Source organism: Garra rufa, chromosome 5, assembly GCF_049309525.1.
Source record: "Garra rufa chromosome 5, GarRuf1.0, whole genome shotgun sequence".
In the NCBI taxonomy this organism is placed as follows: domain Eukaryota; kingdom Metazoa; phylum Chordata; class Actinopteri; order Cypriniformes; family Cyprinidae; genus Garra; species Garra rufa.
Window position 1 is genome coordinate 9997180 of NC_133365.1, and position 26250 is coordinate 10023429.

General features: G+C 35.5%; 1 protein-coding gene across 1 annotated transcript; it reads right to left on the reverse strand.

Annotated features, from left to right (window-relative positions):
• Positions 1-3157: 3157 nt before the first annotated feature.
• On the reverse strand, positions 3158-26171 carry LOC141335659 (transmembrane protein 47-like). Its single transcript, XM_073841189.1, has 3 exons — positions 25848-26171; positions 14882-15022; positions 3158-4587 (listed from the first exon to the last, which is right to left on the reverse strand). Exons 1-3 carry the CDS (start codon positions 26041-26043, stop codon positions 4406-4408), a joined length of 519 nt encoding a protein of 172 aa, XP_073697290.1. The 5' UTR covers positions 26044-26171; the 3' UTR covers positions 3158-4405.
• Between the last annotated feature and the right edge of the window lie 79 nt (positions 26172-26250).

Here is a 26250-nt window from a genome sequence, read left to right on the forward strand (position 1 = left end):
CAGCTACAAGCAAGTACAGAACTTGCTTCTGCCAAAGCATGACTTCAAACTCAGGGGCACCATAGAAGTCCATTATATGGAGAGAAATCCTCAAAAAGCATCATTTCTTTAGGAGTGAAGAAAGAAAGACATGAACATCTTGGATGACAATGGGGTGAGTACATTATCTGTAAACTTTGGTTCTGAAGTGAACTACTCCTTTAAGCCTACAATTATATCCATTGCCACCTGTGAGCTCTTTCAGTAGCTGTGATCATTGTATCAGTATTTTATTTTTCGAGTTGTGGATTCCGAGTTGTGTTGCGGTAGAAATAGCTCTTTATACCCAGGGATCCCTTTAAAAGGAAATATTCAATTTTAACAAGTTTAAAAGCTTTATACAGGGGTGTCCAATCCTGATCCTGAAGGGCCACTGTCTTGCAGAGTTCAGCTCCAACACAACAAACCTAGCTATTCAAGGTCTTGCTAGGCTAGGTATACTAAACTTATCGAAACTTACAGGTGGGTTTGCTAAGGCTAAACTCTGGAGGACAGTGGGCCTCCAGGACAGAGTTTGGACACTGCTGTCTTTATATATTCTAAAGTTTGTATTGAAATGTACACTACCAGTCAAAAGTTTGGACACACCTTCCCCTTCAGTGTTTTTTTTATTATTTTTGTTTATTCTTGTCAACATTGTACAGTCGTGGCCAAAAGTTTTGAGAATTACATAAATATTGGAAATTGGAAAAGTTGCTGCTTAAGTTTTTATAATAGCAATTTGCATATACTCCAGAATGTTATGAAGAGTGATCAGATGAATTGCATAGTCCTTCTTTGCCATGAAAATTAACTTAAACTGAGGATTCAGCTGCGGGATCGGAGTGCCACCAGTGCAGAGCTTGCTCAGGAATGGCAGCAGGCAGGTGTGAGCGCATCTGCACGCACAGTGAGGCCAAGACTTTTGGAAGATGGCCTGGTGTCAAGAAGGGCAGCAAAGAAGCCACTTCTCTCCAAAAAAAAACATCAGCAACAGATTGATCTTCTGCTAAAAGTATGGCGAATGGACTGCTGAGGACTGGGGCAAAGTCATATTCTCTTATGAAGCCTCTTTCTGATTGTTTGGGGCATCTGGAAAAAGGCTTGTCCGGAGAAGAAAAGGTGAGCGCTACCACCAGTCCTGTGTCATGCCAACAGTAAAGCATCCTGAGACCATTCATGTGTGGGGTTGCTTCTCATCCAAGGGAGTGGGCTCACTCACAATTTTGCCCAAAAACACAGCCATGAATAAAGAATGGTACCAAAACACCCTCCAACAGCAACTTCTTCCAACAATCCAACAACAGTTTGGTGAAGAACAACGCATTTTCCAGCACGATGGAGCACCGTGCCATAAGGCAAAAGTGATAACCAAGTGGCTTGGGGACCAAAACGTTGACATTTTGGGTCCATGGCCTGGAAACTCCCCAGATCTTAAAACTTGAGGTCAATCCTCAAGAGGCGGGTGGACAAACAAAAACCCACTAATTCTGACAAACTCCAAGAAGTGATTATGAAAGAATGGGTTGCTATCAGTCAGGATTTGGCCCAGAAGTTGATTGAGAGCATGCCCAGTCGAATTGCAGAGGTCCTGAAAAAGAAGGGCCAACACTGCAAATACTGACTCTTTGCATAAATGTCATGTAATTGTCGATAAAAGGCTTATGAAGTGCTTGTAATTATACTTCAGTACATCACAGGAACAACTGAAACAAAGATCTATAAGCAGTTGAGCAGCAAACTTTGTGAAAACTAATATTTGTGTCATTCTCAAAACTTTTGGCCACGACTGTACATTCATACTGAAGAGCAGTGGCTCTGATTCCTGGTCCTGGGGACGCCCTGCTCTGCACATTTTGCATAAAACACACCTGATTCAGATTATCATTAAGAAGCCATTAGGAAAGAACTCCATGAACTGAAATGAGTTTGTCAGAAAAGGGAGACATACAAAATGTGCAGAGCAGAGGTCCTCAGGACCAGGATTAAGAGTGATAGAACATAAATTACGTAGTAAATAAAAAAGTGTTAACCCTGAATGTGTTTTATATTTAGTGTCTAAAGTAGCTATATTTACAATACAGTATAGTTTATTACATTTATAGTACAGTGTATTAGAATTACCAGCCTCAGAATCCACCTATTGACAGCACCCAAGAATACAGCCTACATAAATGCTTCTTGAAGATCAAGAGGCTGACAAATTTTAACATCCACTGTTCAGAGCACGCTATGTGAGTCAGGCCTTCATGGTCGAATTGCGGCAAAGAAACCATTACTTCAGAAGAACAACAAGCAGAAGAAACTTGCTTGGGCCAAGAAACACAAGAAATGGACACAAGGAACGGTCTGATAGGTGCAAATGTGAGATTTTCTGGTTTTGACCGCCGTGTCTTCGTTACACGTGGAGAGGGTGAACAAACACAAAACGGTTTCTGAATGTGTGGTTTCCACTGACACACACATCTAGGTAATATAATATATATTTAACCAAGAAGAGTGATAGAGTACTGCATCAGATGACCTGGCCTCCACAATCACCCAATCTAAATCCAATTGAAATGTCTTGGGATGAATTAAACTGGAGAGCGAAGGAAAAGCAGCCAACACGAACTCCACACCTTGTGAGAATGACTGAGCGACTGCAAAAAGTGTGCAAATCTGTCATCAAAACAGATGAACTACACAGAAAATACAACATATTTTAGGTTATTTAACATTTTTGTTGACTACATAATTCCATATTTGTTCTGTCATAATTTCAGTATTAATATACAATGAATATATGTGGAAAATGTTAAAAATCAAGAAAAACCACTGAATAAGAAGGTCTCCCCAAACGTTTTACTGGTAGTGTATTTATTTATATTCATTTAAAAGTAGAATATTAATAATCAATGTAAGTATATAATTTAATTCATTATATATATATATATATATATATATATATATATATATATATATTCATTATACATTCTATGTATATATATATTTAATTCATTATATATATATATATATATATATATATATACATTTTTTTTTTTTTATTCAATCTAATTAACAAATATTTGTATATTGTTTTCTTTTCTTGTTACACATGTTAAACATGAAACATTTGGAGTCAATTGTAAGCCGAGTCTTAGTTTTTTCTACAGCGTGTTTTATTTGATTTTTTTTAAAACAGAGAAAGGAAACCGATATGTTTGAGCTGTAAAGCCTCAACAAATGCCTCCTACTCAAATCGAGTTAGTATTTCAAAATCTGCAAATATCAAATAACATGACATAAAATATATCCTTTAAATCCAAACATCTGAATATTATAAACACATTACCAAGATAGCACAACACAAGAAATATACAAAATGGTAAAAGCAACTATATATCGGATATTTCTTTATAAAGAAAACAATCCCTCGAGAACCTGCTCCATTCATTTTTCTTCCTTATGGAAGGAGATCCATGGGATATGCTGCTGTAATGGTTAAGAGCCAAACCAAGTGGGTATGGCACATGCATATCTCTATAAACTGAATTCTTGCAGTCCAGTTCACACAGCTGTTCTTCATACTTCATCGTCATCCATTCTGAAGCTTGTAACAAGAGCCTGTCATGCTCAATTTAGGCTCTCACTCTCTACATGTTAGAGTGAATGTGTACTTGTTTATGGCTGCGTCCCAAATCGCATACTAATGAATATGTCCCAAATCACAGTACATTGAAAACAGTATAAAATTAGCCCTGACTGCATATTATTTCTAGTGGATTTTCAAAGTGTGCATCAGTGCATACTTTCTGTTTTATAATTGCTCACAACCCCATGCAGAATGGAAACACAGGCACTCTCACGTGAGTGTTTCAGTTGTAAAAACATGTCAGAGGTAAAGCAGCCACAGCATTTTTTAAATGTATTAAACTAAAAGTTTTAAAAGGTAAAAGAAGTATTTAGCTATATGCAAATGCCAACAGCTTTTTAGGATAGCATAAGCTTTTGCACTGGGAAGCAGCCAACACAGTCCCATGACATTGTTTTAAGCATTTGGTTGTAAATTTGCATGAATTCATATGATCTGTAAAGCCCCCTTCTGGTTAGGTTTAGGGGTCAATCTTCCTGTCTTCCAATCTTCCCTACACATATGTTTTACGAATCAGATCAAACAAATTTATACAATGCTTTGAATTCTCATATTCTCATGACATCGGGTTGGACATAACCTATGTTTGTGTGTCTTGTGAATTTGGAGTATGTCTGAGTCTCTGAAATGTGAGTAGGCTGTGTGTGGCCATGCTGTTCTTGATGTAATAGATACTGCTTGATTGTTACTTGCTTGCTTTGACAGTTGTAGTGTTTGAGTCTTCTGAGTGAACACGATCATGTATTGGAGCCCTTAGTACATGGCATCTTCATACATATCTGTTCGAAGGCATAGTAAGATTCCTCCACCAAGCATAAAGATGGTGGCACCCCAGCCCAACCCATAGCCCCAGTTGAACTCATGATATGTTTGCAAAACTTTGCCATCGATGAATTTGATTGGGTAGAGAACCAAAGCACATGCCTGGAGGACCACTGTAAGAGAAAAAGACAATATATTAGAATACATGAATAACACAGGTATAATTAATGAGAGGGTTTAAAGTGATTCCCAAGTTAAAGGACTAGTACACCCAATAATGAATATACAGAAATGAGAAACAAGAGTCCAAAAAATGCAGATGAGCTAAAGGCCACTGTCAAAGAAACCTGGCTTCCATACCACCTCAGCAGTGCCACAGATTGATCACCTCCATATCACGCTGAAATGAGGCAGTAATTAAAGCAAAAGGAGCCCCTACCAAGTATTGAGTACATATACAGTAAATTAACATACTTTCCAGAAGGCCAAAAATTCACTAAAAATGTTTTTATTGGTCTTATGAAGTATACTAATTTGTTGAGATAGTGAATTGGTGGGTTTTTGTTAAATGTGAGCCAAATCATCACAATTAAAAGAACCAAAGACTTAAACTACTTCAGTCTGTGTATTGAATTTAATACAGGAGTTTCACAATTTGAGTTGAATTACTGAAAGAAATGAACTTTTCCATGACATTCTAATTTGTTGAGATGCCAGGACAAGATGAGCTATTTTTAACTTATGTGGTCCTCAAGATAAGGGAAAATTAGGCAGAAGTACAATGAAATTGTCTAAAGTAATTTCAGTAGGTTTCCTACGATTTTAAATGATGTTCCCGTGGCTCACTTTGCCTCAGGTTAGGGGTAAGTTGACCTGAGCCAGTGGTTAAAATGCATGTGAAAGATTATTTACTTCTTTTAAAAACCTAATTTAATAATCAAATTTATTTTATTTAGCTAACTTCCCATATACTGTACCAAAATAATTAATTTAAAAATTAAAATAAAAGTTTGTTGAGTTAAATTGCATAAAAAATGAATTAGAATGGAGGAATAAATGTTCAAATTTGGGCTGAAATCTACAAACCATTGTTGTAATGAACTTAACCTCTTTAGTTTTATATTTGATCACAAGTCAAAATTGTAGAATTAAACAAACAAACCAAATCTATTTGAATTAGATTTTATTGGACAAATAAAAAAAATGCTATTCCTATTCATTTACTATGGGTGTTAAGTTAAGTATTAATGATATAATACTGTTCAATTTGTTGCACAGACTGATTATTTTGTGTCTTAAGACCTCAATGTATCGTCACGAGCTGCAGAGTTTAATTTGGTTTTGTCTGTGTATGTTTTTTTTTTTACTCTTAAAGATTTGGTGCCCATTGACTTCCATTATATGACTAACAGACTGCAACGGTTTGAGTCAAAAATCTTTGTTTGTGTTCTACTGAAGAAACAAAGTCAACTACATCTTGGATGCACTGGGGGTAAGCAGATAAACATCAAATTTTCATTTTTGGGTGAACTATCCCTTTAAGGACCTTTGAAATGACTAAAATCATTTGCAGAAGTGATATGGACATGTAATGCGGTCAAGACCTGCCTGGAACTACTTTGGCTGTGCGTTTCCTTGAAAATAATTGCAAACCATAGAATGTTCGTCAGCCAATCAGATTCAAGCATTCAACAACACTGTAGTACAACAAGTAATATTAAACCCAAAATGTACAATCATACAAATCAATGCACTTTATTACAACGCTGCAGTTTTCACCTATAAGGTAACACAGCCACATGTGATACAAATTTGTAGTTAGAGTTCACCTAGGTAAAACTTGGAACACAGTAAAATGCAAAAATTCTGGCATTGTATTGACTGTAAGGTGCTTAAGATAAAAATGTCAACTGAAAGCATATATGTTGTATATAAGTAAACTACCCACAAGTTTAATTCTTCTTCAGTTTGGAAATTTGTGTAAAGGCCTAAGCACAATAATGATAGTGCCAATCAAATAAATATAGGGCAATGCTGTTTGAGTTAGCACGTCTCCCTCTGTAAACAACAAATTAATGAGAGAAATTGTGCATGCTACCATGCTGCAGGGTCTGGCACAGTATGTGTAGAAGACCTGCCAATATGACACACACACACACACACACACACACACACACACACACACACACACACACACACACACACACACACACACACACACACACACACACACACACACACACACACACACACACACACACACACACACACACACACACACACACAGACTCCCACAGAGGCTCAGTCCCTTAAGGCCTCTTCACACACCTCTGCTTTTCTGTGCGAGACTGAAACAGCTTCTTAGTGCAGCTGAGCATACCATAAAGCCGCTATGAATATGTTTAATATAAATATCAACCAACAACTCCAGAACAACACACTGCTTAGCCTGACACATCTAAACCAGAATGCATTATAAGCAGTTGTAATTAGTATCACAGCATATATTTTTAAATGTAAAAATATAAATATCATCAGATGGATTAATTAAATAATTTGGTGTTTTCTGAAATTTGAAAACTCATGGCTGGAACAACAATTACTATAATTGTAATTAAAATAAAAGCTATTAAATTAACATGCTATATGTGCACTACTCACCAGCACGACAAAGAACAGAGTGGTACAGAGATAGCATGATCCTATATTGAAACACTAAAGGATGCTGAATATAGGATCATGCTATATATATATATATATATATATATGTGACCCAGGACCACAAAACCAGTCTTAAGTCGCTGGGGTATATTTATAGCAATAGCCAAAAATACATTGTATGGGTCAAAATTATTGATTTTTCTTTTATGTCAAAAATCATTAGGAAATTAAGTAAAGATCATGTTCCATGAAGATTTTTTGTAAAATTCCTACTGTAAACCTATCAAAATGTAATTTTTGATTAGTAATGTGCATTGTTAAGAACTTAATTTGGACAACTATAAAGGTGATTTTCTCAGTATTTTGATTTTTTTGCACCCTTAGATTCCAGATTTTCAAATAGATGTATCTCGGCCAAATATTGTCCTATCCTAACAAACTATACATCAATAGAAAGCTTATTTATTGAGCTTTCATAGGATGTATATATATCTCAGTTTTGTAAAATTTAACCTTATGACTGGTTTTGTGGTCCAGGGTCACATATATATAGTTAAAACAATGAAGAACAAAAAAAGTAAAGTGATATTGTACATTCTGGAGCAGAGATTTCAAAAGTACACACATCCTTCACTCAAGTAGAAGTACAGATACATAGACTCTGGTTAAAGTAAAAGAACAGACTACACTTTTTTACTCAAGTTAAATTAAAGAAGTATGGGCTCTGACATGTACTTAAGTAAAAAGTACCCATTACTACTGCCTGTTTTAGTGTCACACTTTAACTGGACCTCATATCATATTGACAAATTAATACAAAATAACTTACATTTAAAATTAAAGGGCAGAACTGTGACAAAATTTAAGGCTGGGAAATCTCACACTCATCCAGGCCATTCCATAGACCTACAACAAATTTTAAAACCATGAACAAGCCTATTTTTTGAATGGCCATCACATTTAATAAAAAGGTTTTAATAAAAAGGTTTTTTTAATAAAAACCTTAGGCTGAGGCCTGGCAAGGTAAGTAAATGTTCTTTCTTGAACTGCACCTTTACTTCCATTTTCCTTTTTAGTCTCTTCATTTTCCATGATATCTGTATCTCACTTTGTGTGCATTTCCATCAGCCATCTACTGTTATGAACAGAATTATCTCCACCTTGTTGCATCCATCTCACTATATTCATTATATATAACAACCATCTCATTATATTCTGTTTGCAATAACACAACATTATTTTAGTTCAATTTAAAGCATCACGTTATGGCCATTTGTTGTTGTTTTATCTTAAAGTTACTTAACTTACAGATTTAACAAAACTATATTTTCTAAATTGCCTACACATCAAAATAAGTACAATAATAATTACATCATGCCACTGTAAAAAGTTCTCACCAGATTCAACTTAAAAACACATTTAAAAGCTGCCGTAAAATTTTAAGTTGAATCAACTTAAAACTAGAAATCATTTTAACTCATTACAATAAAATGAGTTGGTTTAACTTGTGAGTTGAAATGACTTAAGTTGATTCAACTTAAAGTTTTAAGGCGGCTGCTAAACTTACATTTTTAAGTTGAAACTGGTGAAAGCTTTTTACAGTGTGGTAAAATCTTAACAGAAATATCCTAATACTGAACATGTTATTGCATTATCATTATCATATTTTTCTCTTAGCAAAATTAGTCATGGTTTATTGAAGTAAAAGTATAGTAATCTTTTTTTTTGGGAGGGGGGGTGGATTGATTACAATCTGAATTTGAACTTCTCCTTTAACATTAGTTAATGCACTGTGAACTAACATGAACAAACAATGAACAACAGCATTTTTATTGGAGACTGAATTATGACAGGTTGTTTTGTGGTTATTTAAAATGTATGTTTCTATATCCATCCAAGTAAATATTAATGCGTGTAATTATATTTCTCATCTCTTTGAGGGGGTTGTGACTGGACCAAAAAAAAAAAAAAAACTGTTTTTCAGATATTTAAATCACATAGTCATAACCTGGTCATACAAATCTAAATGAATATCATTAACACCCACTGATGCAGTACCACTGGAAGAGAAATGGAGAGATCAGTATCACGCTTCTGAGAATATTTATTTAGGATTTTATTTCAGAACAGGATATTATAGCCCAACTTCACTTCCCCTACTAAATGCATGGAATGCCAAAACTTACGAGGTCTGTTGTGGAACACATTCAGTTATGCTGTACTTCCAGAATATACATGTATTCATTCACATCCAGATTTTCAAAAAAAAGGGAAGAAATAAGGTTTGCATGGTCCACACAAAACCTTGTGACTAAAATATTCCTAATGGTTTGACTAAAATGTTCTGGAATTCGTTCCATTCAAAACAGTGCCTTGTGAAATCACTTCACAGAAAAGAGATTCCACAATGTAGAAAGAAGACATTTAGGCACCAGTCAGAACACATAACTAACTTTTTTTGATTTGTTATCATGTAATGTGACATCTTGGTTTCCAAGTTAGAAGTCAAGCTGGTGTTCATTGCACTTTCTGACTTTCCATGTAAACCAGAAATGAGATGTTTTATTTCTTGAGCTTTCACTAAGAAACATCTGTTTTGCTCCTAACAAACAAATAAATGTGTCTGTGAACATTTGCAAGATTGTTACAAAAAATTAGGCCTCCTTTCCTTTTTCCCCCATGGGTACAGAATCAATATACACACACACATACTTTTTTAATGATCCTCCAGAAAAAAGCAGTAACAGAAAATGCAGCTATATAACAGCATCCACAGCCACAACATATCAACCAAATGTCTCATCACTTTATTCATATTTGAATTAGATAAATAGATCACTTTTGGCCTATAGATTTATAACAAATAGTGATGTCTGGCCTAAGAAAACTGGCTTCTTTGCACTTTATTTAAACTTTTGATTCATTTGTTTTAAACAAATTTTGTAGGCATGTTGTGCCGTGCTTAAGATTGATTGAGATTCATTGTGCGGTGTAGACAGTAAAAGTAAAATCTTATATCAAAAGTCAGTTTGAAAAGCCTGCTCTGAAACTGCAACTTATTTACCAAAGAATGCACAGGGAAATGTACTGGACAAACAAATAATACTATTTTAATTTTGAAATCAGCTGTTAATAATTAAAATGCAGCACAAATTTGTTGCTTTCAGTGACATGAGGATGAATTGAAGATCAGATTTATATTTATTGTGTGGAACTGGAGACCAAGTGTAAACTGATCCACAAATCGATAGCCATTAATGTTTTAACAAATCAGATAGCTATCTGATCAAAGAGAACACTTTAAGTGACAAGTGTAAATAGAGCCAAAATGTGGGCTGAAGACCACTGCAGTGGTCCATGGCTCCAACAAGAATAAATATTACCATTTTCAAAATACAGCTAAAAATGTCAGGAGTTGGAGAGTATAAGACAGAGAGATGGAAAAAGTTCACAGAAGAGCAGGAGTAAACCGCCATACTGCAGAAAATAACTCTATTTATCCAGACAGTGGAGAGAACTGTCTGAAATTTGACTTATGTAAGAGGAAATACGTCTTACATAATGGTAAAAGACAAGGGAAGTTGAAAGCAGAATCCTTTCTTAGCTGTTTGGAGATACATAGGTGTGTCCGTTTGAAACTCATATATATTAACCACTGAGAACAGCTATAATCCTGGTCAAAAATGAACACTTGCCAAGAGCCAAACGAGCATAAATAAAAGTGTAAAGTACATAAATTGTACGAAAACTTTATAGTTAATTAATAGTTTATTAACTGTAGTTAATTAATTATTATAGAAATAGTCAGTCATTGTCAGTCTAATTAACCAAATTATTATTTTTAATTAAATCATATGTAAAAAGTTAGATGATGGTTTGTTAACAACTTATTGAACATAAATCGTGGTCACTATTTTCACAAAATGGGAAAATGTCATTGATTAGGTGCTTAAAAAAAACTTTTACTTTTCAAACAATACTAGGTGTATTTGACTTTTTTTCCTTTTAGACAAATACAAATGGAGTGATATTTATATATATATATATAAAAAATCCTGGCTCTTTCAGGATGCTTTATAATGGCAGTGAATGGGTGATAATATTCAATAGTTCAATGGAACTTAAAAGCTGCAGTGCTATTCAATATATTACAACTTTTATAAATTAAAAAGAAAAGCATAGATTTTTTTTAATAAATCCCTCTGGCATAACTGTACAAGTGTCTATTTTAGTAAACGGCAATAATTTTTTTTCTTCCATATATTTTTGATAGTTTGATGCATTATTTCAAAACCATATCCTCTGGTGTGACTCCACATCCTGATATTAAATCAGCCAATTCCAAAAACAAAATTTAATTAGTTGAAGGACCCCTTTCATGAATTGTTCAAATATTTTACTTTTTTGGAAACACTACAAAAGTGTTACGTTTTGGTGTCCTGTGGTGTGACACCAGTAAATTATATATATTTAAAAACTATATTAAAATTATGCAAATGTATTTAGCTCAGAATAGCAAGGGGGTTTCAGTAACATACTGATTGACTAAGAGACTGAATTTTGTTGATGAAAATAATTAAGTTTTGTTTAAAAAAAAAACATGTTGATATTGTTTGTATCAAAATTAAACTTTATAATTTAATATTAAATAAATACCACTATATGAAAATAATTGTCCAACAATGAAGATAAATTTCTCTCGTGTATGTATATTATTACGAGTTTTTTTTTCTGTTTTTTTTTTTCTTAATTTTTGCTATGTCATATCACAGGACAAATGTATGTTTGTGATGTTGTATATCAGTTTGCACCTTCTTATCTTCTTTCTTCCTTAGACGCCGTTTATCATGGTGCTCTAAGGTTCATATCAGATAGTAAACCTTCAACTCATCATTGCACTTTGTATCACAGAGTTGGGTTGGCCATCTCTGTCCACCAGAAGAAAAATGCACTGGTACTTATTTATTTACAAAGCCATCTTGGGGTTGTAGCCTTCTTATCTCTGTTGTTTTATGCAACAGAAAATTACCAAAAAATATTTTCTTCGTTTACAAAACTGTTATACTCTTTGTTCCTTTTACTCGAACTGAGCTAGGCAAGAAGTCTTTTATGTATGCAGCGCCATTTGACTGGAATTTCCTTCAATCTAAATTAAAATTAGAACATCTGCTGCCTCTAGATCATTTTAAATCAGTTATCCGGCAAATGGAAGTTGATCTAACAATATGCAACTGCTTTTAAGTGTTTTTAGTCTGTTTGTGTGATGTTTATCTGTGATGTAATTGATTGTATTGCTGCCCATTTTGGCCAGGACACTCCTGTGAAAGACATTTTTAATCTCAGTGAGCTCTTTCTGGTTAAATAAAGGTTAAATAAAAAAAAAGTATAGTACAGTTCAGTAAAAATGTAAAATAAAATAAAAATAAAAACAATGAAAGAACTGACAAAGTTAGGGACCTTTTATATTTTTTCTTAAAGATCAGACTTCACACTTCATAAATATATGATTTTTTCCTAAACTTGTATTTTACAAAATTAGCATTTTTACTGCTTATTCGTCAACTACCTATAGTGAGAACTATTTATGGTTAATAAGTTGCTAACAAAGCATTATATATCTCTTTACATATGAACTAATTAAGCAATAATAATTGTTTAACTTACAGTGAAAATGAATTAAGAGCTCACTAGAGCCTATTATTGTATTAACTACAGTTTAGAACTGTTATAGTTTGCAAATGATTTGTAACTACTTTATTAGTGTATACTTGTTATAAATTGTTACCAATATGTAAAAAACATTGTCTGTATAAAATAATGACCTGTATTATTTATTTATATTATTTTAAGTTTTTGTGAGGTAAAAAGTTAATTTTGTACTCTGCCAGCACTCTAGTCAGTATAATAGGGTGCTGACTTCAGATCAGATTGATTTTGTCCTCTGCCCCGTGCCGTCACCTCATTGTTAGGATTAAACTAACGGAGGTTCTGGAACAGCATGTGACTATTCACATAGAACATGCATTCCTGAAGCACACACACACACACACACACACACACACACACACACAACACATACACACACACACACGCACACGCACACGCACACGCACACACACACGCACACACACAAAAAGATAGAGAGGGTTTCATGGGAGCTGCTGCTGCTCTCATCTAGAGCGTATTTTATTTGATGTAGAGTCAACTGTTTCTGAGGGTAATTTTCTAGCATTGCAAGTCAAAGCCACTAGAGATGTTGCTCAAGGCACATCAGAAGCAGCTTTTAAAATCCTTAACCTCCCTATTCTCTCTCTACCTTATCCCTGCACTCTGCTATAAGGATAATCCTCATTGTGCCAGAATCTACCCAGAGCTCAGCTTACTGAGGGTACAGCAAACTCCTGAATGAGAAAGTCAGGGCTGGGAAGAGGGAGGAGGAGAGGGTAGTTTTTACTGAACACATTTGTTAAAGTATTTCTTAATGCATGCAAGTAGGTTCTTGTTGAGAGAAACAGTAGGGGGAAGACATTTCTCTTACATCGTCCCTCTCTTTTCTCAGTTTATGCACCTTATATTTGCTCAAAAGCATGCCTAAAAATAAAGTGAACATTCTGTCATTGTTTACTCATATGTCATACGTTTCAAAATTTCTTTCATTTAACACAAACGGATAGAAGGCTGTTTTCCAGATTCCAATTAATTTAAGGGATCATGAGTTGAAGAATCAAATTGCCTCCGATCTTTTGACATATATGAGGTAAAATTACATATGTGACCCTGGACCACGAAACCAGTCATAAGGTTAAATTTTACAAAACTGAGATGTATATATATAATATGAAAGCTCAGTAAATAAGCTTTCTATTGATGTATGGTTTGTTAGGATAGGAGAATATTTGGCCGAGATACATCTATTTAAAAATCTGGAATCTGAGGGTGCAAAAAAATCAAAATCCTGAGAAAATCACCTTTAAAGTTGTCCAAATTAGGTTCTTAACAATGCATATTACTAATCAAAAATTACATTTTGATACATTTACAGTAGGACAAAAAATCTTCATGTAACATGATCTTTACTTAATTTCCTAATGATTTTTGGCATAAAAGAAAAATCAGTAATTTTGACACATGCAATGTATTTTTGGCTATTGCTACAAATATACCCCAGCGACTTAAGACTGGTTTTGTGGTCCAGGGTCACATATAAAAACATCCTTCAGTCCTCAAAATGCAAATATGAATGCTTTACGTTGCACCTCAGATGACAAGAAAATGTTTAGATAAATACACAATACTGATGGCTTGGGTATTGCAGAGTATATATTTTCACCCAAAGCTGCTCAGGTTGGACCTCAGGTTTTTAAAATCCAAGTTGACTCGTAAAGCTCTCTACTGTTAAGCTCCAAAAAAGACCACATTGATGTGTGCGTTAGAGTGCAGTAAAGTCAATGGATCTCAGGAGAATTCGTTTCGACTTTTTCCCTAATTTATTTTATTTCATAGTATTTTCTCTTCAGGAAATTTAAAGGGTTTAGATTTAGCCATTTTTGTTTGTTGTTTATGCTTGCCTGGTCCGCTCCTGAAGCTGACTCCCTTCTATTCTTGCAAATAAACCTATTAATAAACCTATTAACCCTATAAATCCCTCCAGAAATTGAGTTTGACACCCCTAATTTACGATTGATTGGACAGCACTGAATGTGTCTCCAAGATAAACTGGTCACTTGCTTCTTAGATGTTAAGCCAGTTGTCAACAGGTGTCACCTACAAAACCATTGTAGTCCTGCAAGATGTTGGGTGTCTTACCTGCTGAGAAGAGGAAAACAGCAACCATACGATAGTGCTTCCTGTGTGTGCCTTTACACAAAGAGATCAGTGCGATTAGAAATGCCACTAATGTCACAGATGCTCCGGCTAATAACAATACCAGCGTTGCTATCTGCCAATCTGAAAGAGAGCGAGAGACACAGAAAAACATAAGTTAAAAGATTTTCCACTGACATAGTCATGGCTGTCATGATTGTGTTAAAATAAAAAACAACAACATACTATTCTTGCACTCAAAATAGTGCACCCATGTGCTTTTCTTTGGTGTGCCAGAGTGTACTTTTGTTCTCAAACATTCTAATGCACAGAAGACCAATGGTGATAAACCACTTTGTTATGCTAAAAGATAGACATGTGTTTCACCTTCATTCAAGTTTGTTATCTTTTTTTTAAGCATATTAATGTAAATAGTTTTGAGGTGAAAATCTGCTGGTCATTTGCAACACTTTGTCTTCGTATGAATGTTTGACTTGGCTTAGGTGTTAAGACCAATCTAAATATCTCCAACTCCAGAAATTATCTGTCTATAATTGTAATGTTTATTTGAACAGTGAGAAAAAAAAGAAGAAAAAAAAACGCATTTAAATCATCTGAAGTTTGCCAATGAACATTTGAACTGGGTGAAAGTGTTGTGGTCAGAAGAGACCAAAATTGAGCTCTTTGGCATCAACTCAACTCGCCTTGTTTGGACCCCAAAAACACCATCCCCACCATCAAAGATGGAGGTGGAAACATTATGCTTTGGGGGTGTTTTTTTTTTTTTTTTTTTGCTAAGAGGACAGGACAACTGCACTGCATCAATAGGACAATGGACGGGGCCATGTTCGTCAAATCTTGGGTGAAAACCTCCTCAGCCAGGGCATTGAAAATGGGTTGTGGATGGGTATTCCAGCATGACAATGACCCAAAACACACGGCCAAGGCAACCAGTGTGGCTCAAGAAAAAGCACATTAAGGTCCTGGAGTGGCCTAGTCAATCTGTGGAGGAAGCTGAAGGTTCGAGTTACCAAACGTCAGCCTCAAAATTTTTGACTTGGAGAGGATCTGCAAAGAGGAGTGGGATAAAATCCCTCCTGAGAACTTTCGTAATAAAAATGTCCTGTGGTCTTTATATTAGAGCTTTATATGAAGTAAATTATCAACTACGATCAGTAACTACTGAAATATTAGGTGCATTTTATACAGTTGGGGCCAGTTCAATGAACACCAGTTAAGAAAATAGTCCACAAAACAATTACTACAGTACTACAGTAGTACAGATTGCATATGAATGATGAACTGTTTTTGTTGGTTTTGTCTGTTTCTTAAAGGAACACTCCACTTTTTTTGGAAATAGGCTCATTCTCCAACTCCCCCCGAGTTAATAAGTTGAGTTTTACCGTTTTGAAATCCATTCAGCCGTTCTCCTGTTCTGGCGATATCACTTTTAGCATAGCTTAGCATAGATCATTGAATCCTATTAGACCAGTAGCATCACGTTCAAAAATGACCAACGAGTTTCGATATTTGTCCTATTTAAAACTTGACTCTTCTGTAGTTATATCGTGTACTAAGACCGGTGGAAATGCAAAGCTTCAATTTTCTAGGCTGATAAGATTAGGAACTACACTCCCATTCCGGCGTAATAGTCAAGGAAGTTTGCTGCCGTAATAAGGCTGAAGCAGGAGCAGTAATACCACGCAGCACATGTGCAAATGCTAAACTAGCTGGGAAATCATTTCTGATAATACTCCGCCTGCTTCGGCCTTATTACGGCAGCAAACTTCCTTGACTATTACGCCGGAATGGAAGTGTAGTTTCTAATCTTATCAGCCTAGAAACTCGCAGCTTTGCATTTCCACCGGTCTTAGTACACGATATAACTACAGAAGAGTCAAGTTTTAAATACAACAAATATGGAAACTCGTTGGTCATTTTTGAATGCGATGCTAATAGGATTCAATGATCTATGCTAAGCTATGCTAAAAGTGATATCACCAGAACAGGAGAACGGCTGAATGGATTTCAAAACGGTAAAACTCAACTTATTAACTCGGGGGGAGTTGGAGAATGAGCCTATTTCCAAAAAAAGTGGAGTGTTCCTTTAAAAGAAAGGAATTTATATGGAATTGAGGTTGACATCATTTTAAAAACTGGACCATTATGTATATTCATTAAGGACTGATATATCAGCTGTCTGATTTGAAATCGTATTATTATCAGTCTGTATTACTTTGTTACAGATGTGACTAGTTTCCAGAAGACAGATTAAGCTCAGTCCATCAAGTCTGATATAGAACTACACCACACTGTAACTAACCATGACTAAACTGTAATCCTGTTCACAAAGACCCAGAGAAAACCTTACGGCAAAACTCTGTGTGGGAGAGAAAAGTATGAAGCACTTCTTTTTATTTTATTTTATTAAAGATTTATTTTTTGGCATTTTTGCCTTTATTATGACAGGACAGATCAGACATGACAGGAAGCGAAGTGGGAGAGAGATGGGGGCAGGATCGGGAAAGGTCCTCGAGTCGGGATTCAAACACGGGACGCCCGGAGCGCAACGGTGCTGTATGTCGACGCGCTGCCCACAAGGCTATCGGCGCCAACTGAAGCACTTCTTATACTTATAAACATTGATGGTGTGGGATTACAAATTTAATAATCTGTTTTATATCTACAGATCCTACATGAAAAACGAAGGTGATCTACATTGTATTAGGCATTTAATGTGAACATAGTGGCATCTGTTTACTGATACTAAATTCAATATAATTTCTAGTGAGGGGTTCTGCTGGTCTCTGATCTTTCAACTGAAAGATAACTAGATTTTTACATCTCTCTAGTTCTTGAAGCCAGTTGCAGCTTAAACCATTTGGGTACTGTTATCCTTGCAAGTATGTTTGCTGAAACACAGTCGGGGGTTGATTTCCTGTATTGTCTTTAGATGGTTTGGTTGAGTGGTCAATTCTAAGGCTGTGTAAGGTCAACACTTTTAAGGACTGCCCGCTGAATGCCTATAAAATACAATGATGACTGCAGCGCCACACAGCGAGGTTCTCAATAAAGTACTCTGCTCAGAGTCTCCTGGTCATTCGCTTCTGAGTTTCCAACAATGGTCAGTGTGGCAAGTTCATGTCAAGTCAAGTCACCTTTATTTACATAGCACTTTATACAAAAAGATTGTGAAAGCAGAACATTTACAGAGCATTGGTAATTGTGCGTGCCTTTACCTTTATGAAAACCTCTTTAGAATGTAATGTTAAATTCACATTTTTACTCACCCTTTGACCTCATATAATAAATATTAGTTAAATCACACACTAAAGAATTAAATCACAAACAGTGGCATCCTGAGATCTAATTTTTGAACCAAATCTCAAAATTGTCCAATGGTGTGACTGTCTCATTGTTCAATAAATTACAACTTCTATAAATTAAAAAGAAAAGCATAAAAATATAAATACCTCTGCCATAATTGTACAAGTGTCTATTTTAGTAAAGGGCAATCATTTTTTTTCATCCATAAATTTCTGAAAGTGTAGGAAACCATATCCTGACTTTAAATCAGCCAATTCCAGAGAAAACTTTAATTAGTTGAAGGACCCTATTCGTGATCATGTTACTGAATCCCCCTGTCAACAAGATATATTAGATTGTGTACATTGTGTTCATGCCAGTGTGAGTGCTGCTATCATTTGAGCAAACAGGACTAAAGACATTTGTGTCAGTTTTACGATGCAAATTTTACAATCATTTTAAATGCATTTTCAGTAGTGCTCACAGGCTTTTAGACCACACAGCGCATCTGTTTTATTTCAGTTCAGGATTTTTTTACCAGAGCATTCTGTGCTGAGAATGTGACCATGGGTTTGAAAGGAAGGGGTCGCCACACTATGTTACAACATGAACTGACCTACATGAATGAATCACAAAGGGAGACAAAGTGAAGCAGGTGTGTCCTCAAAAAGCACACTTAACTAATAGCCACATAGGCTATATAGGCTTTGTTTATTTGATCTGGTTCTGTTCTGTTGTGTAATTGTCACATTTGACAGTCCAACAATTTCTGAGGGATAAAAATCATGTCTGCTCTACATTACATTCTCTTTGAATATCAAATGTCACATTTGCAAAATTAAACTGGGTTGCTTGCATGTTAAAGATGATCCTTATAAAAAGGATTAACTGTGTGTATCTCACAAGAAAACCTCTTATCTCTGTCCCACAATACACACAACAACCTCAGCCAGGCTAAGACTCTATCCTCAAGATTTCCTTTAGAACAGATCTGTACAGAGAGATAGGCTAATGATTAAAAAAGATGAACTATATAGCAATACAGCCATATTTGCACAGAAAACATCTCTAGGGTTCTACATCCATATACAATCTCCATCCCCTGTGAGGAGCCTGCTGTAGGCTCATTATCATCAGAAGCTGCTGTGGGATTCTTTAGAGATTGCCATCTTTCTCAGTAGCGTATAACAGAAGGACAACAAGAGAGCCAGACGGAGAACATAAGAGAGAGAATGCACCAAAGAACTGTTTCAAGATCTGCCAGGGACCAAACTGCAGCACAGCGGGGAGAAGAATTTTTTTCTATACTTCTTGCAAATGTATTCTCAACAATTGTGGTACACTAATTTTTAGACCTAACAGGGGAACTGTACTGTTTTAATACAAGATCTGGTTCACTGCAAAGTTTCCCTTGAGATTTGAGCCCTTCAAACGCTCTTGAAGCAGTTCAGCTGATAAATGTGAACAAACTCTAACAATACAAAACAATTCTGTTGTCATTGTGTCATATGTAATCCACAGCTATCTCTGGATTAAATGCTTTAATGCATGATGGAGGCAAAGAACCACCCAATGCACAACAGAGATCTAGCATCCTGCCCACTTTAAATTAGACACTAAGATGAAGTTGTGCAGTAAGATCACGTTACACATGTTATATATGTTAATGCATGAAATACAGTACATTTTATATTAATATCCAATGGTGATTAAACTGACTTGGAAATACCTGCACTGTAAAAAATAAAATGGTGTTTTATTCAATAGAGTTGATATTTTTAGTATTCCAGACAGGAAAATGTGTATTATTATGAATGTATGCAGAAAACCATGTTAGACCAATGTTTTGCATATCAATGATGTGTAAACATGTTTTTGAGAATAAACTGAACATAGAAAACGTATTAAGCACAACAGCCAATTAGAATGAGTAAAGCGCATGCGCATGTTGCCTGACATCCGGGGTTTCAACATGGATCTCAACGCGGGCTTTCCTCTGTCCTCTCCCTCTCCTTTTCATCTGCAAGTTATCCAGTTAGGACAATCGGGATTGACGGCGTAAAAGTAAGTATTAAATTACGTTTTAAAACTACACCTTAGTTGTGGAGTGATTTAGAAGAACTGGATGATTTTCAAAAAATGCATTTAATCGAAAATATTTCGTCAGAAGATGTGCTAGTTTGAATTGCACTGCCATCGTTGTAATACTAGCAAGTTTACTTAACATCCCACCAAAAAATATTTCGGTGTAATTTAGAGTGCTACCATTAAAGTGTGGTGTTCAGATGTTATATCTATGTGGCCAGAAATATATTGTAGCCTATTGTTTTAGTACATTTCGTCTAATTGTAGCACATTCTAAGTTGATAATCTAAACTTGATGAGGTAGCCATGCCTGTCTATCAAGAACTAAAACATATTGTCTAACTGGCAGCTAGATACTAACAGCAGAGGTGGTTTAGAAATCATAGCACTAGATTAGCTAACTAGCACGAAATCAAGGATCTTTGTTAACAGATAGCCCAGCATCCAGCTATTTTGTTCGGAGTAACCTATGTTATATGGCTAGTGAAAATATTTTTTCAGCTAACTTGTCACTGTAATATTCTATTAGTGGTTTTACTCTTAATCTGATTTACACCTTAAAACATGATTAATGGCCTTACATTTTGGTTATGGTATATATCGTTTTATGGAACTAAAATCACATTATTTACTTGTAAAAAAATGCTATGGAAACACACTTTATTTAGCTAAAGTAAACTGGCAGTTTAATTATTTCCTTGAATGAACAATATAGCCTCTGGCTTTATGTAACCTAAGCAGTTTTTTTTGCATTGTGTGGGTCCTATGTAATATTACGTCTTTGAATGTCATAATTATATGTTTCAGGTGAGAGAATTGGCACCACATGCATTGCAAGTTTTGCTATTATTCCGCAGATCAAGACAGTCTCATCAGACATCACCAGCTTAACCACAGAAGACCAAACCATTGGCCATGTGTTCACCCCAACTGTGTGTGTGTCTTCAAAACTCAAGGAGCTTTAAGGTCACATCTTTCAAGAAATCATCGCAAAGGTGCATCTGTTCACCATCAATCTAATTATACGTTCAAATGTGAATGTTGTGATTTCCAAGAAATATGTTCTGAAAGAGATTTTTTTAACTCTTGTTATTTAAACAGCTGTAAACTTTCATTTACATGGTAATATTTGGAGCAACACTATTGCTTTACTCACTGTTCTTCTGTACATGTTAACAGGATGGTGAGGAGTTTTTTCGCATCACCAATAATAACTTACTGGGGACATTTAGAGCTGCAGTGGAGAAATACACTCCGAAACTGCTTCGGCTCTACTGTTCCCGGAAAGCGTCCTTTGGAAAGGACCTAGAACACATCCTGATGAAGCTTGATGATGAGGTATGAGCTATAGTATAGAGAAAATACCTCTGCTCACTGAGGTGAATGTTTCTTTGTCTGATATAAAGACATTTTTCCCCTGTCTTGTGTCTTTTTTGATAGACCTCGAATATTATCCGGCACCGCCAGGATGCTGCACTCAGAGGACTACCCATTTTTCTCCGTGAGGAACCTGGACAACTTTTCAAGCAATGTCTTGTAAGTGTCAATTATCATAACAGAATAACCACTCATCATTCCAGAAATACATGGAGAAAAAAAGTAACATAGAAAGATGGGATGGAAGAAGATTGCCTCAGCTACTAGTGAACACACAGAGTGAATCGAACCTGCAAGCCTTCGATTACAAGCCCAAACCCCTAGCCAGCAGGCCACGGCTGCCCCATTACAATTACAAGATGAAGATGATGTGTGTGTTGTGTGTACTTGAAAATCACCATTGAATGTTTTGTCATCTCTATTATAGGAAACTGATCCAGATGATGTGGCCGTAAAGGGAGTGGCTGTAGTGTTGCTTTATGTCCTCGAGGACTGTGCTGTGGAAACCTTCTCTCCAAAGGTGCAAATCATTTCATTGATTGTGGAGGAATCTGTAGTTCTACAGGACATTGCTGATACTCCCACTTCTGTGGCATACCTTTCTGGCCTTTTATACGCCCTCAACATTTCCTACCCAAAAGATCTCAAGTACACTTTTGATACTCTACAGAGCGTCTTTATGGAAATGGGACCTAAATGCACAAAGCCTGCCCGATCACTTAAGAACAAACTTGCATTGTGAAACACTGGAAAATGAGGCCAAGGGCAATTTCTGTATAGGCCAATGGTAATATGAATGTACTGTTCTTATTGAGTAGCTCATGTTAACAATAGTTTGCACCTTCATGTGTGGTTGATTTCAATGTTTGTTTGTTTTTTTTTTTGCACAAATGCAAGAGACACTTATGGCATTCTTAAGGATATCGTTAGGATATCTTTCAAGTTTTTTGTTTTGTTTTTGGTGTATGGGGCTTACAGTACCATACAATATCCCAGATCTCTCCTGCCTTGGCCTTCTCTTCTGTGTTGCTCCTTGGCAACTCTAATGCTGATGGACTCTTCTAACCAAATGTTCAACAAACTTCCACACATCCCAAGAGGATTGGTTACAGTTGCTCACTAACCATCATAATACATAAGATAATCACAGACAAACATTTACATTAAACACACAATCATGATGCTCTAACGCTACTGTGGATGGGCTCTTTTAACCAAAATGTTTTTTGCCCATTTTTTTTTTTTTTTTTTTTTGCCCAAACGGTTCTTCTGTGTAAGTTTCAGGTTTTTGTGAGATGTATTTGATGTCAAATTTTATGTGTATTAATAGTTTTTAATTTATGGTGGTTGTGTTTGTTGCATATTTACACTTGTTTTCACATTTTAATTGTAATTTGACCTGTATAGGCCCATGTTTCTGAGCCCCAGAAGTTCTGGATTGTAAACCTCTTAAGTTGGTATCCTTTCTGTGGTTTCATTTTGGAGTGATATGGTATGTCATTTGACATGCATTTATAGGCTTTGTATGTTGGTTACAATGGTAACATTTACTCCCAACACGTTTTTATGTTCAGCTACTATGAATTAGGGCTGTTAGGGCCATGTTCTGAGTGCCAGAACACTGTGACAATGTCTACTGTGACATTTATCTTAATTGTAAACATTTATGTGGCCATTCTGTGTTTATTTTTCATTAATATTATTTTGAAGAGGTTTAATTGCATAGTGCCACTTATTTTTTTTGTCAGTGTTTTAATCAGTGAAATACACCCTTGGTCACAGTGAAATAAAATACTTGAAATGTACAACATTGTATGTTATGGATTTATTTTAGTTTGTGAATTAAAAAAAATTATGTAGGCCAAAGTAAAATAAGTGAGTTTCCAGTATAGTGGAAAGAGAATCAATATATTCTTGATAAACATTTTCTAGTGCTGTGAACGAGGCTATTGACTGAGCAAACATATATTCATTGGTAGAACGAGGAATTTAAAGTGCTGTTCATCAACAGAACTAAATAATATTAGTAAGGACAACAACATTATTGTTGTTGGGGTAATTACATTGCTAATCGTTGGGAAAACATAAAAATGTGAATGCAATGTGTTGCCTTGAAATTTTCAATATTAGCAATGATTTTTTTTTTACAGTGTGTGCATGAAATGGTTTTAATCCCTACTTACCAGCCAATCAGAATTGAATATTCAGACAGACCATGGTATGATATTCTATAATTCTTTCGAAAAAAGCATTTATAATAAAATTGTTTAATTTCTCTTTTGAGTTCACAATACTGTGAACGCCATAAGGACTGAGGTCACTTTCGGCTGGTTCCCTTTCTGGTTCACTTTAACCCTTGTGCTAACTTATGGACAATTTTGTCCATTTCAATTTAGTTTTTTGTTATAATTGTGCCTGTGTTAATGCCAATTGCATAAATTTTGGCTCAGGTGTTTATTTTTATTGAAATTTTAATATTTCATTTTTATTATCATTTCCTTCAAAAAATAAATTTTACCCTCCGTACAAAAAATACTCACACTCAGGACCTTAAGGACAAAAATGTCCACATTGAAACCCATTAAAACTGCTTTTTTTAACCCAAGGCCATTTGACTTTAAAATTATGCAATAATTGCTAATAGGCATTCATTATATTGGCAAGGCTTAAAATGTTACATTTTTACCATTTTTACTAGATTGTGAAGGCATTTTTATAAATTTGGCATATACATTTTTTTTTTTAAATCTAACACTACAATGCCTCAAAGTTAATGTTGTTCTTCAATGACACACCCAAGAATCTAATAAGCAAAGAAAAAAAATCTGCTCAGCATTTAATATATGGAAATTACTACTATTTTAAAAAAATTTCATAAAAAAAAAACACCCGTGGCATTATGCAAACAAACCAGCATTTAAAGGGTTAAAATTTTTAAAATTAATGAATGTTTGGTATCTTTGAATAGAACAGATGCTGGTTAAAAAAAAAATCTACATCAGTGAAAGTGGAAAAAAATATTAATAAATCATATTTTTATGAGAGATTTTGGGCATGGACATTTTTGTCCATTTTGCACCCACTTTTTTTTTTTAACGCACAAGGGTTAAGTGAAATGGGTTTGGTTGTTTTAAAATGGACTATATGCGAAAACACCCAAAATACCGATTCAAAAGACTTATAAGCCTAAGTCAAACTTTTGTGGTGTTCTTGTGCTTCAATCACTGTAAATGCATGGAAATGTTGCAAAAAATGTTAAAAACGTCCAAAAACATAATAAAATAAAATAAAAATATAAGTAAAAAAGAAAAAGAAAACAAAAGCAGAAAGAAAGAAAGAGGTGGGGAAGAGTAGTCTAATTAAATGATTTAAAAAAAATTCAGTGAAATATACTTAAATGAACTAATAAATGAATTAACCTTAGCACGTCATGTTGCATTTGGGCTCCAAAAGAGGCATGAAAACAAAGACATTCCTGCCATCTAGACAACAATAGTGAGGAACACGCCCACCCCAGCACAAAGCACACGGGAGTCGATGCAAAACCTCCCAGATGGTGAATAATTGCTCATCAACATGAAGAAAAACTCACACAGCAGAGGAGCGTAAAGGGACAGCTATAAACATCTGTCTAGTTCAAATGATAATGGTAGAGCTCGGCTAGGAAGAACAAGGGACGTGAACTCATTTAAAGTGCGCCCAAGGAGAATAAAGCAAATGAACTACTACTCTGATAGCCTATGGGTGTAAAAAGAGAGAAACTGAGGGTCAACTCACTAACAATGACCTATTGTTTGATTTAGTCATCCGTGATGTTACCCATCGTAAATTCCGCACATTTCCAAATAGGAAATGTGATAAGCGAAGCGGCCGATTGCCAACATTATACGTTTGTTTTTGCTATTTTAAACATCTGTCTACAGAGTTTACGAAAGAAAAAAAAGCAGAAAAAACATGGCTATAAAATGCGATTAAGTCAATTGTCACTACTGAGAGAATCAAGCAATAATAGTCATTAATATATATTTTTTTGTTTGTTTTGTTTGTCAATGACCTATCCACCACGTTGTAAAATCGTTTACAATATTTACAAGTGAACACCAGTTTACACTATATTTTAACATAACGTTACCTCATCATATTTTTAACAGCATGCATTTCTCTCCTTCAAATTCATTACAGCCCATATTGGGCTTCTTACCAGACTTGAGGGTGGAGATGCAGCTCCAGTCTGTCTCGATCTCCCTGCATGACTCCCATAACGACAGCGCGTAGCCATCCGCCGTCACCCACGCGGGGCTCAGCAGCGCGATAATGTCCAAGCAAAGTGCGAGAAACACGCAAAGAAGAGCGATCAGTTTGAACGGCCGGAACACGTATACTTCGTTCACGGACATTTTCTCATACCAGACTATTTCTGGTCTCGCTCACTCGCCTTAGGACAGGGAGTACCAGGACGCCGCAGCTGTGTTGCGCTGGCACTTCGGCAGTTAAAGTTTGTCTAGCTGAGCTCTGCGTGCGTGCCGATGACACTTCACTGAGCACTTAAAGCGCTGCAAACAGAGGAATGCGCCACCCAACGACCAATCGACAAAAAAACAAAA

Excerpts from the sequence above, each read along its gene's own strand:
- LOC141335659 (XM_073841189.1), bottom strand. The coding sequence starts at position 26,043 with ATGTCCGTGAACGAAGTATACGTGTTCCGGCCGTTCAAACTGATCGCT. Across the intron at positions 15,023-25,847 it reads CATCTCCACCCTCAAGTCTG|ATTGGCAGATAGCAACGCTG; the intron begins GTAAGAAGCCCA and ends GCTCTCTTTCAG. Across the intron at positions 4,588-14,881 it reads TGTTTTCCTCTTCTCAGCAG|TGGTCCTCCAGGCATGTGCT; the intron begins GTAAGACACCCA and ends TTTCTCTTACAG.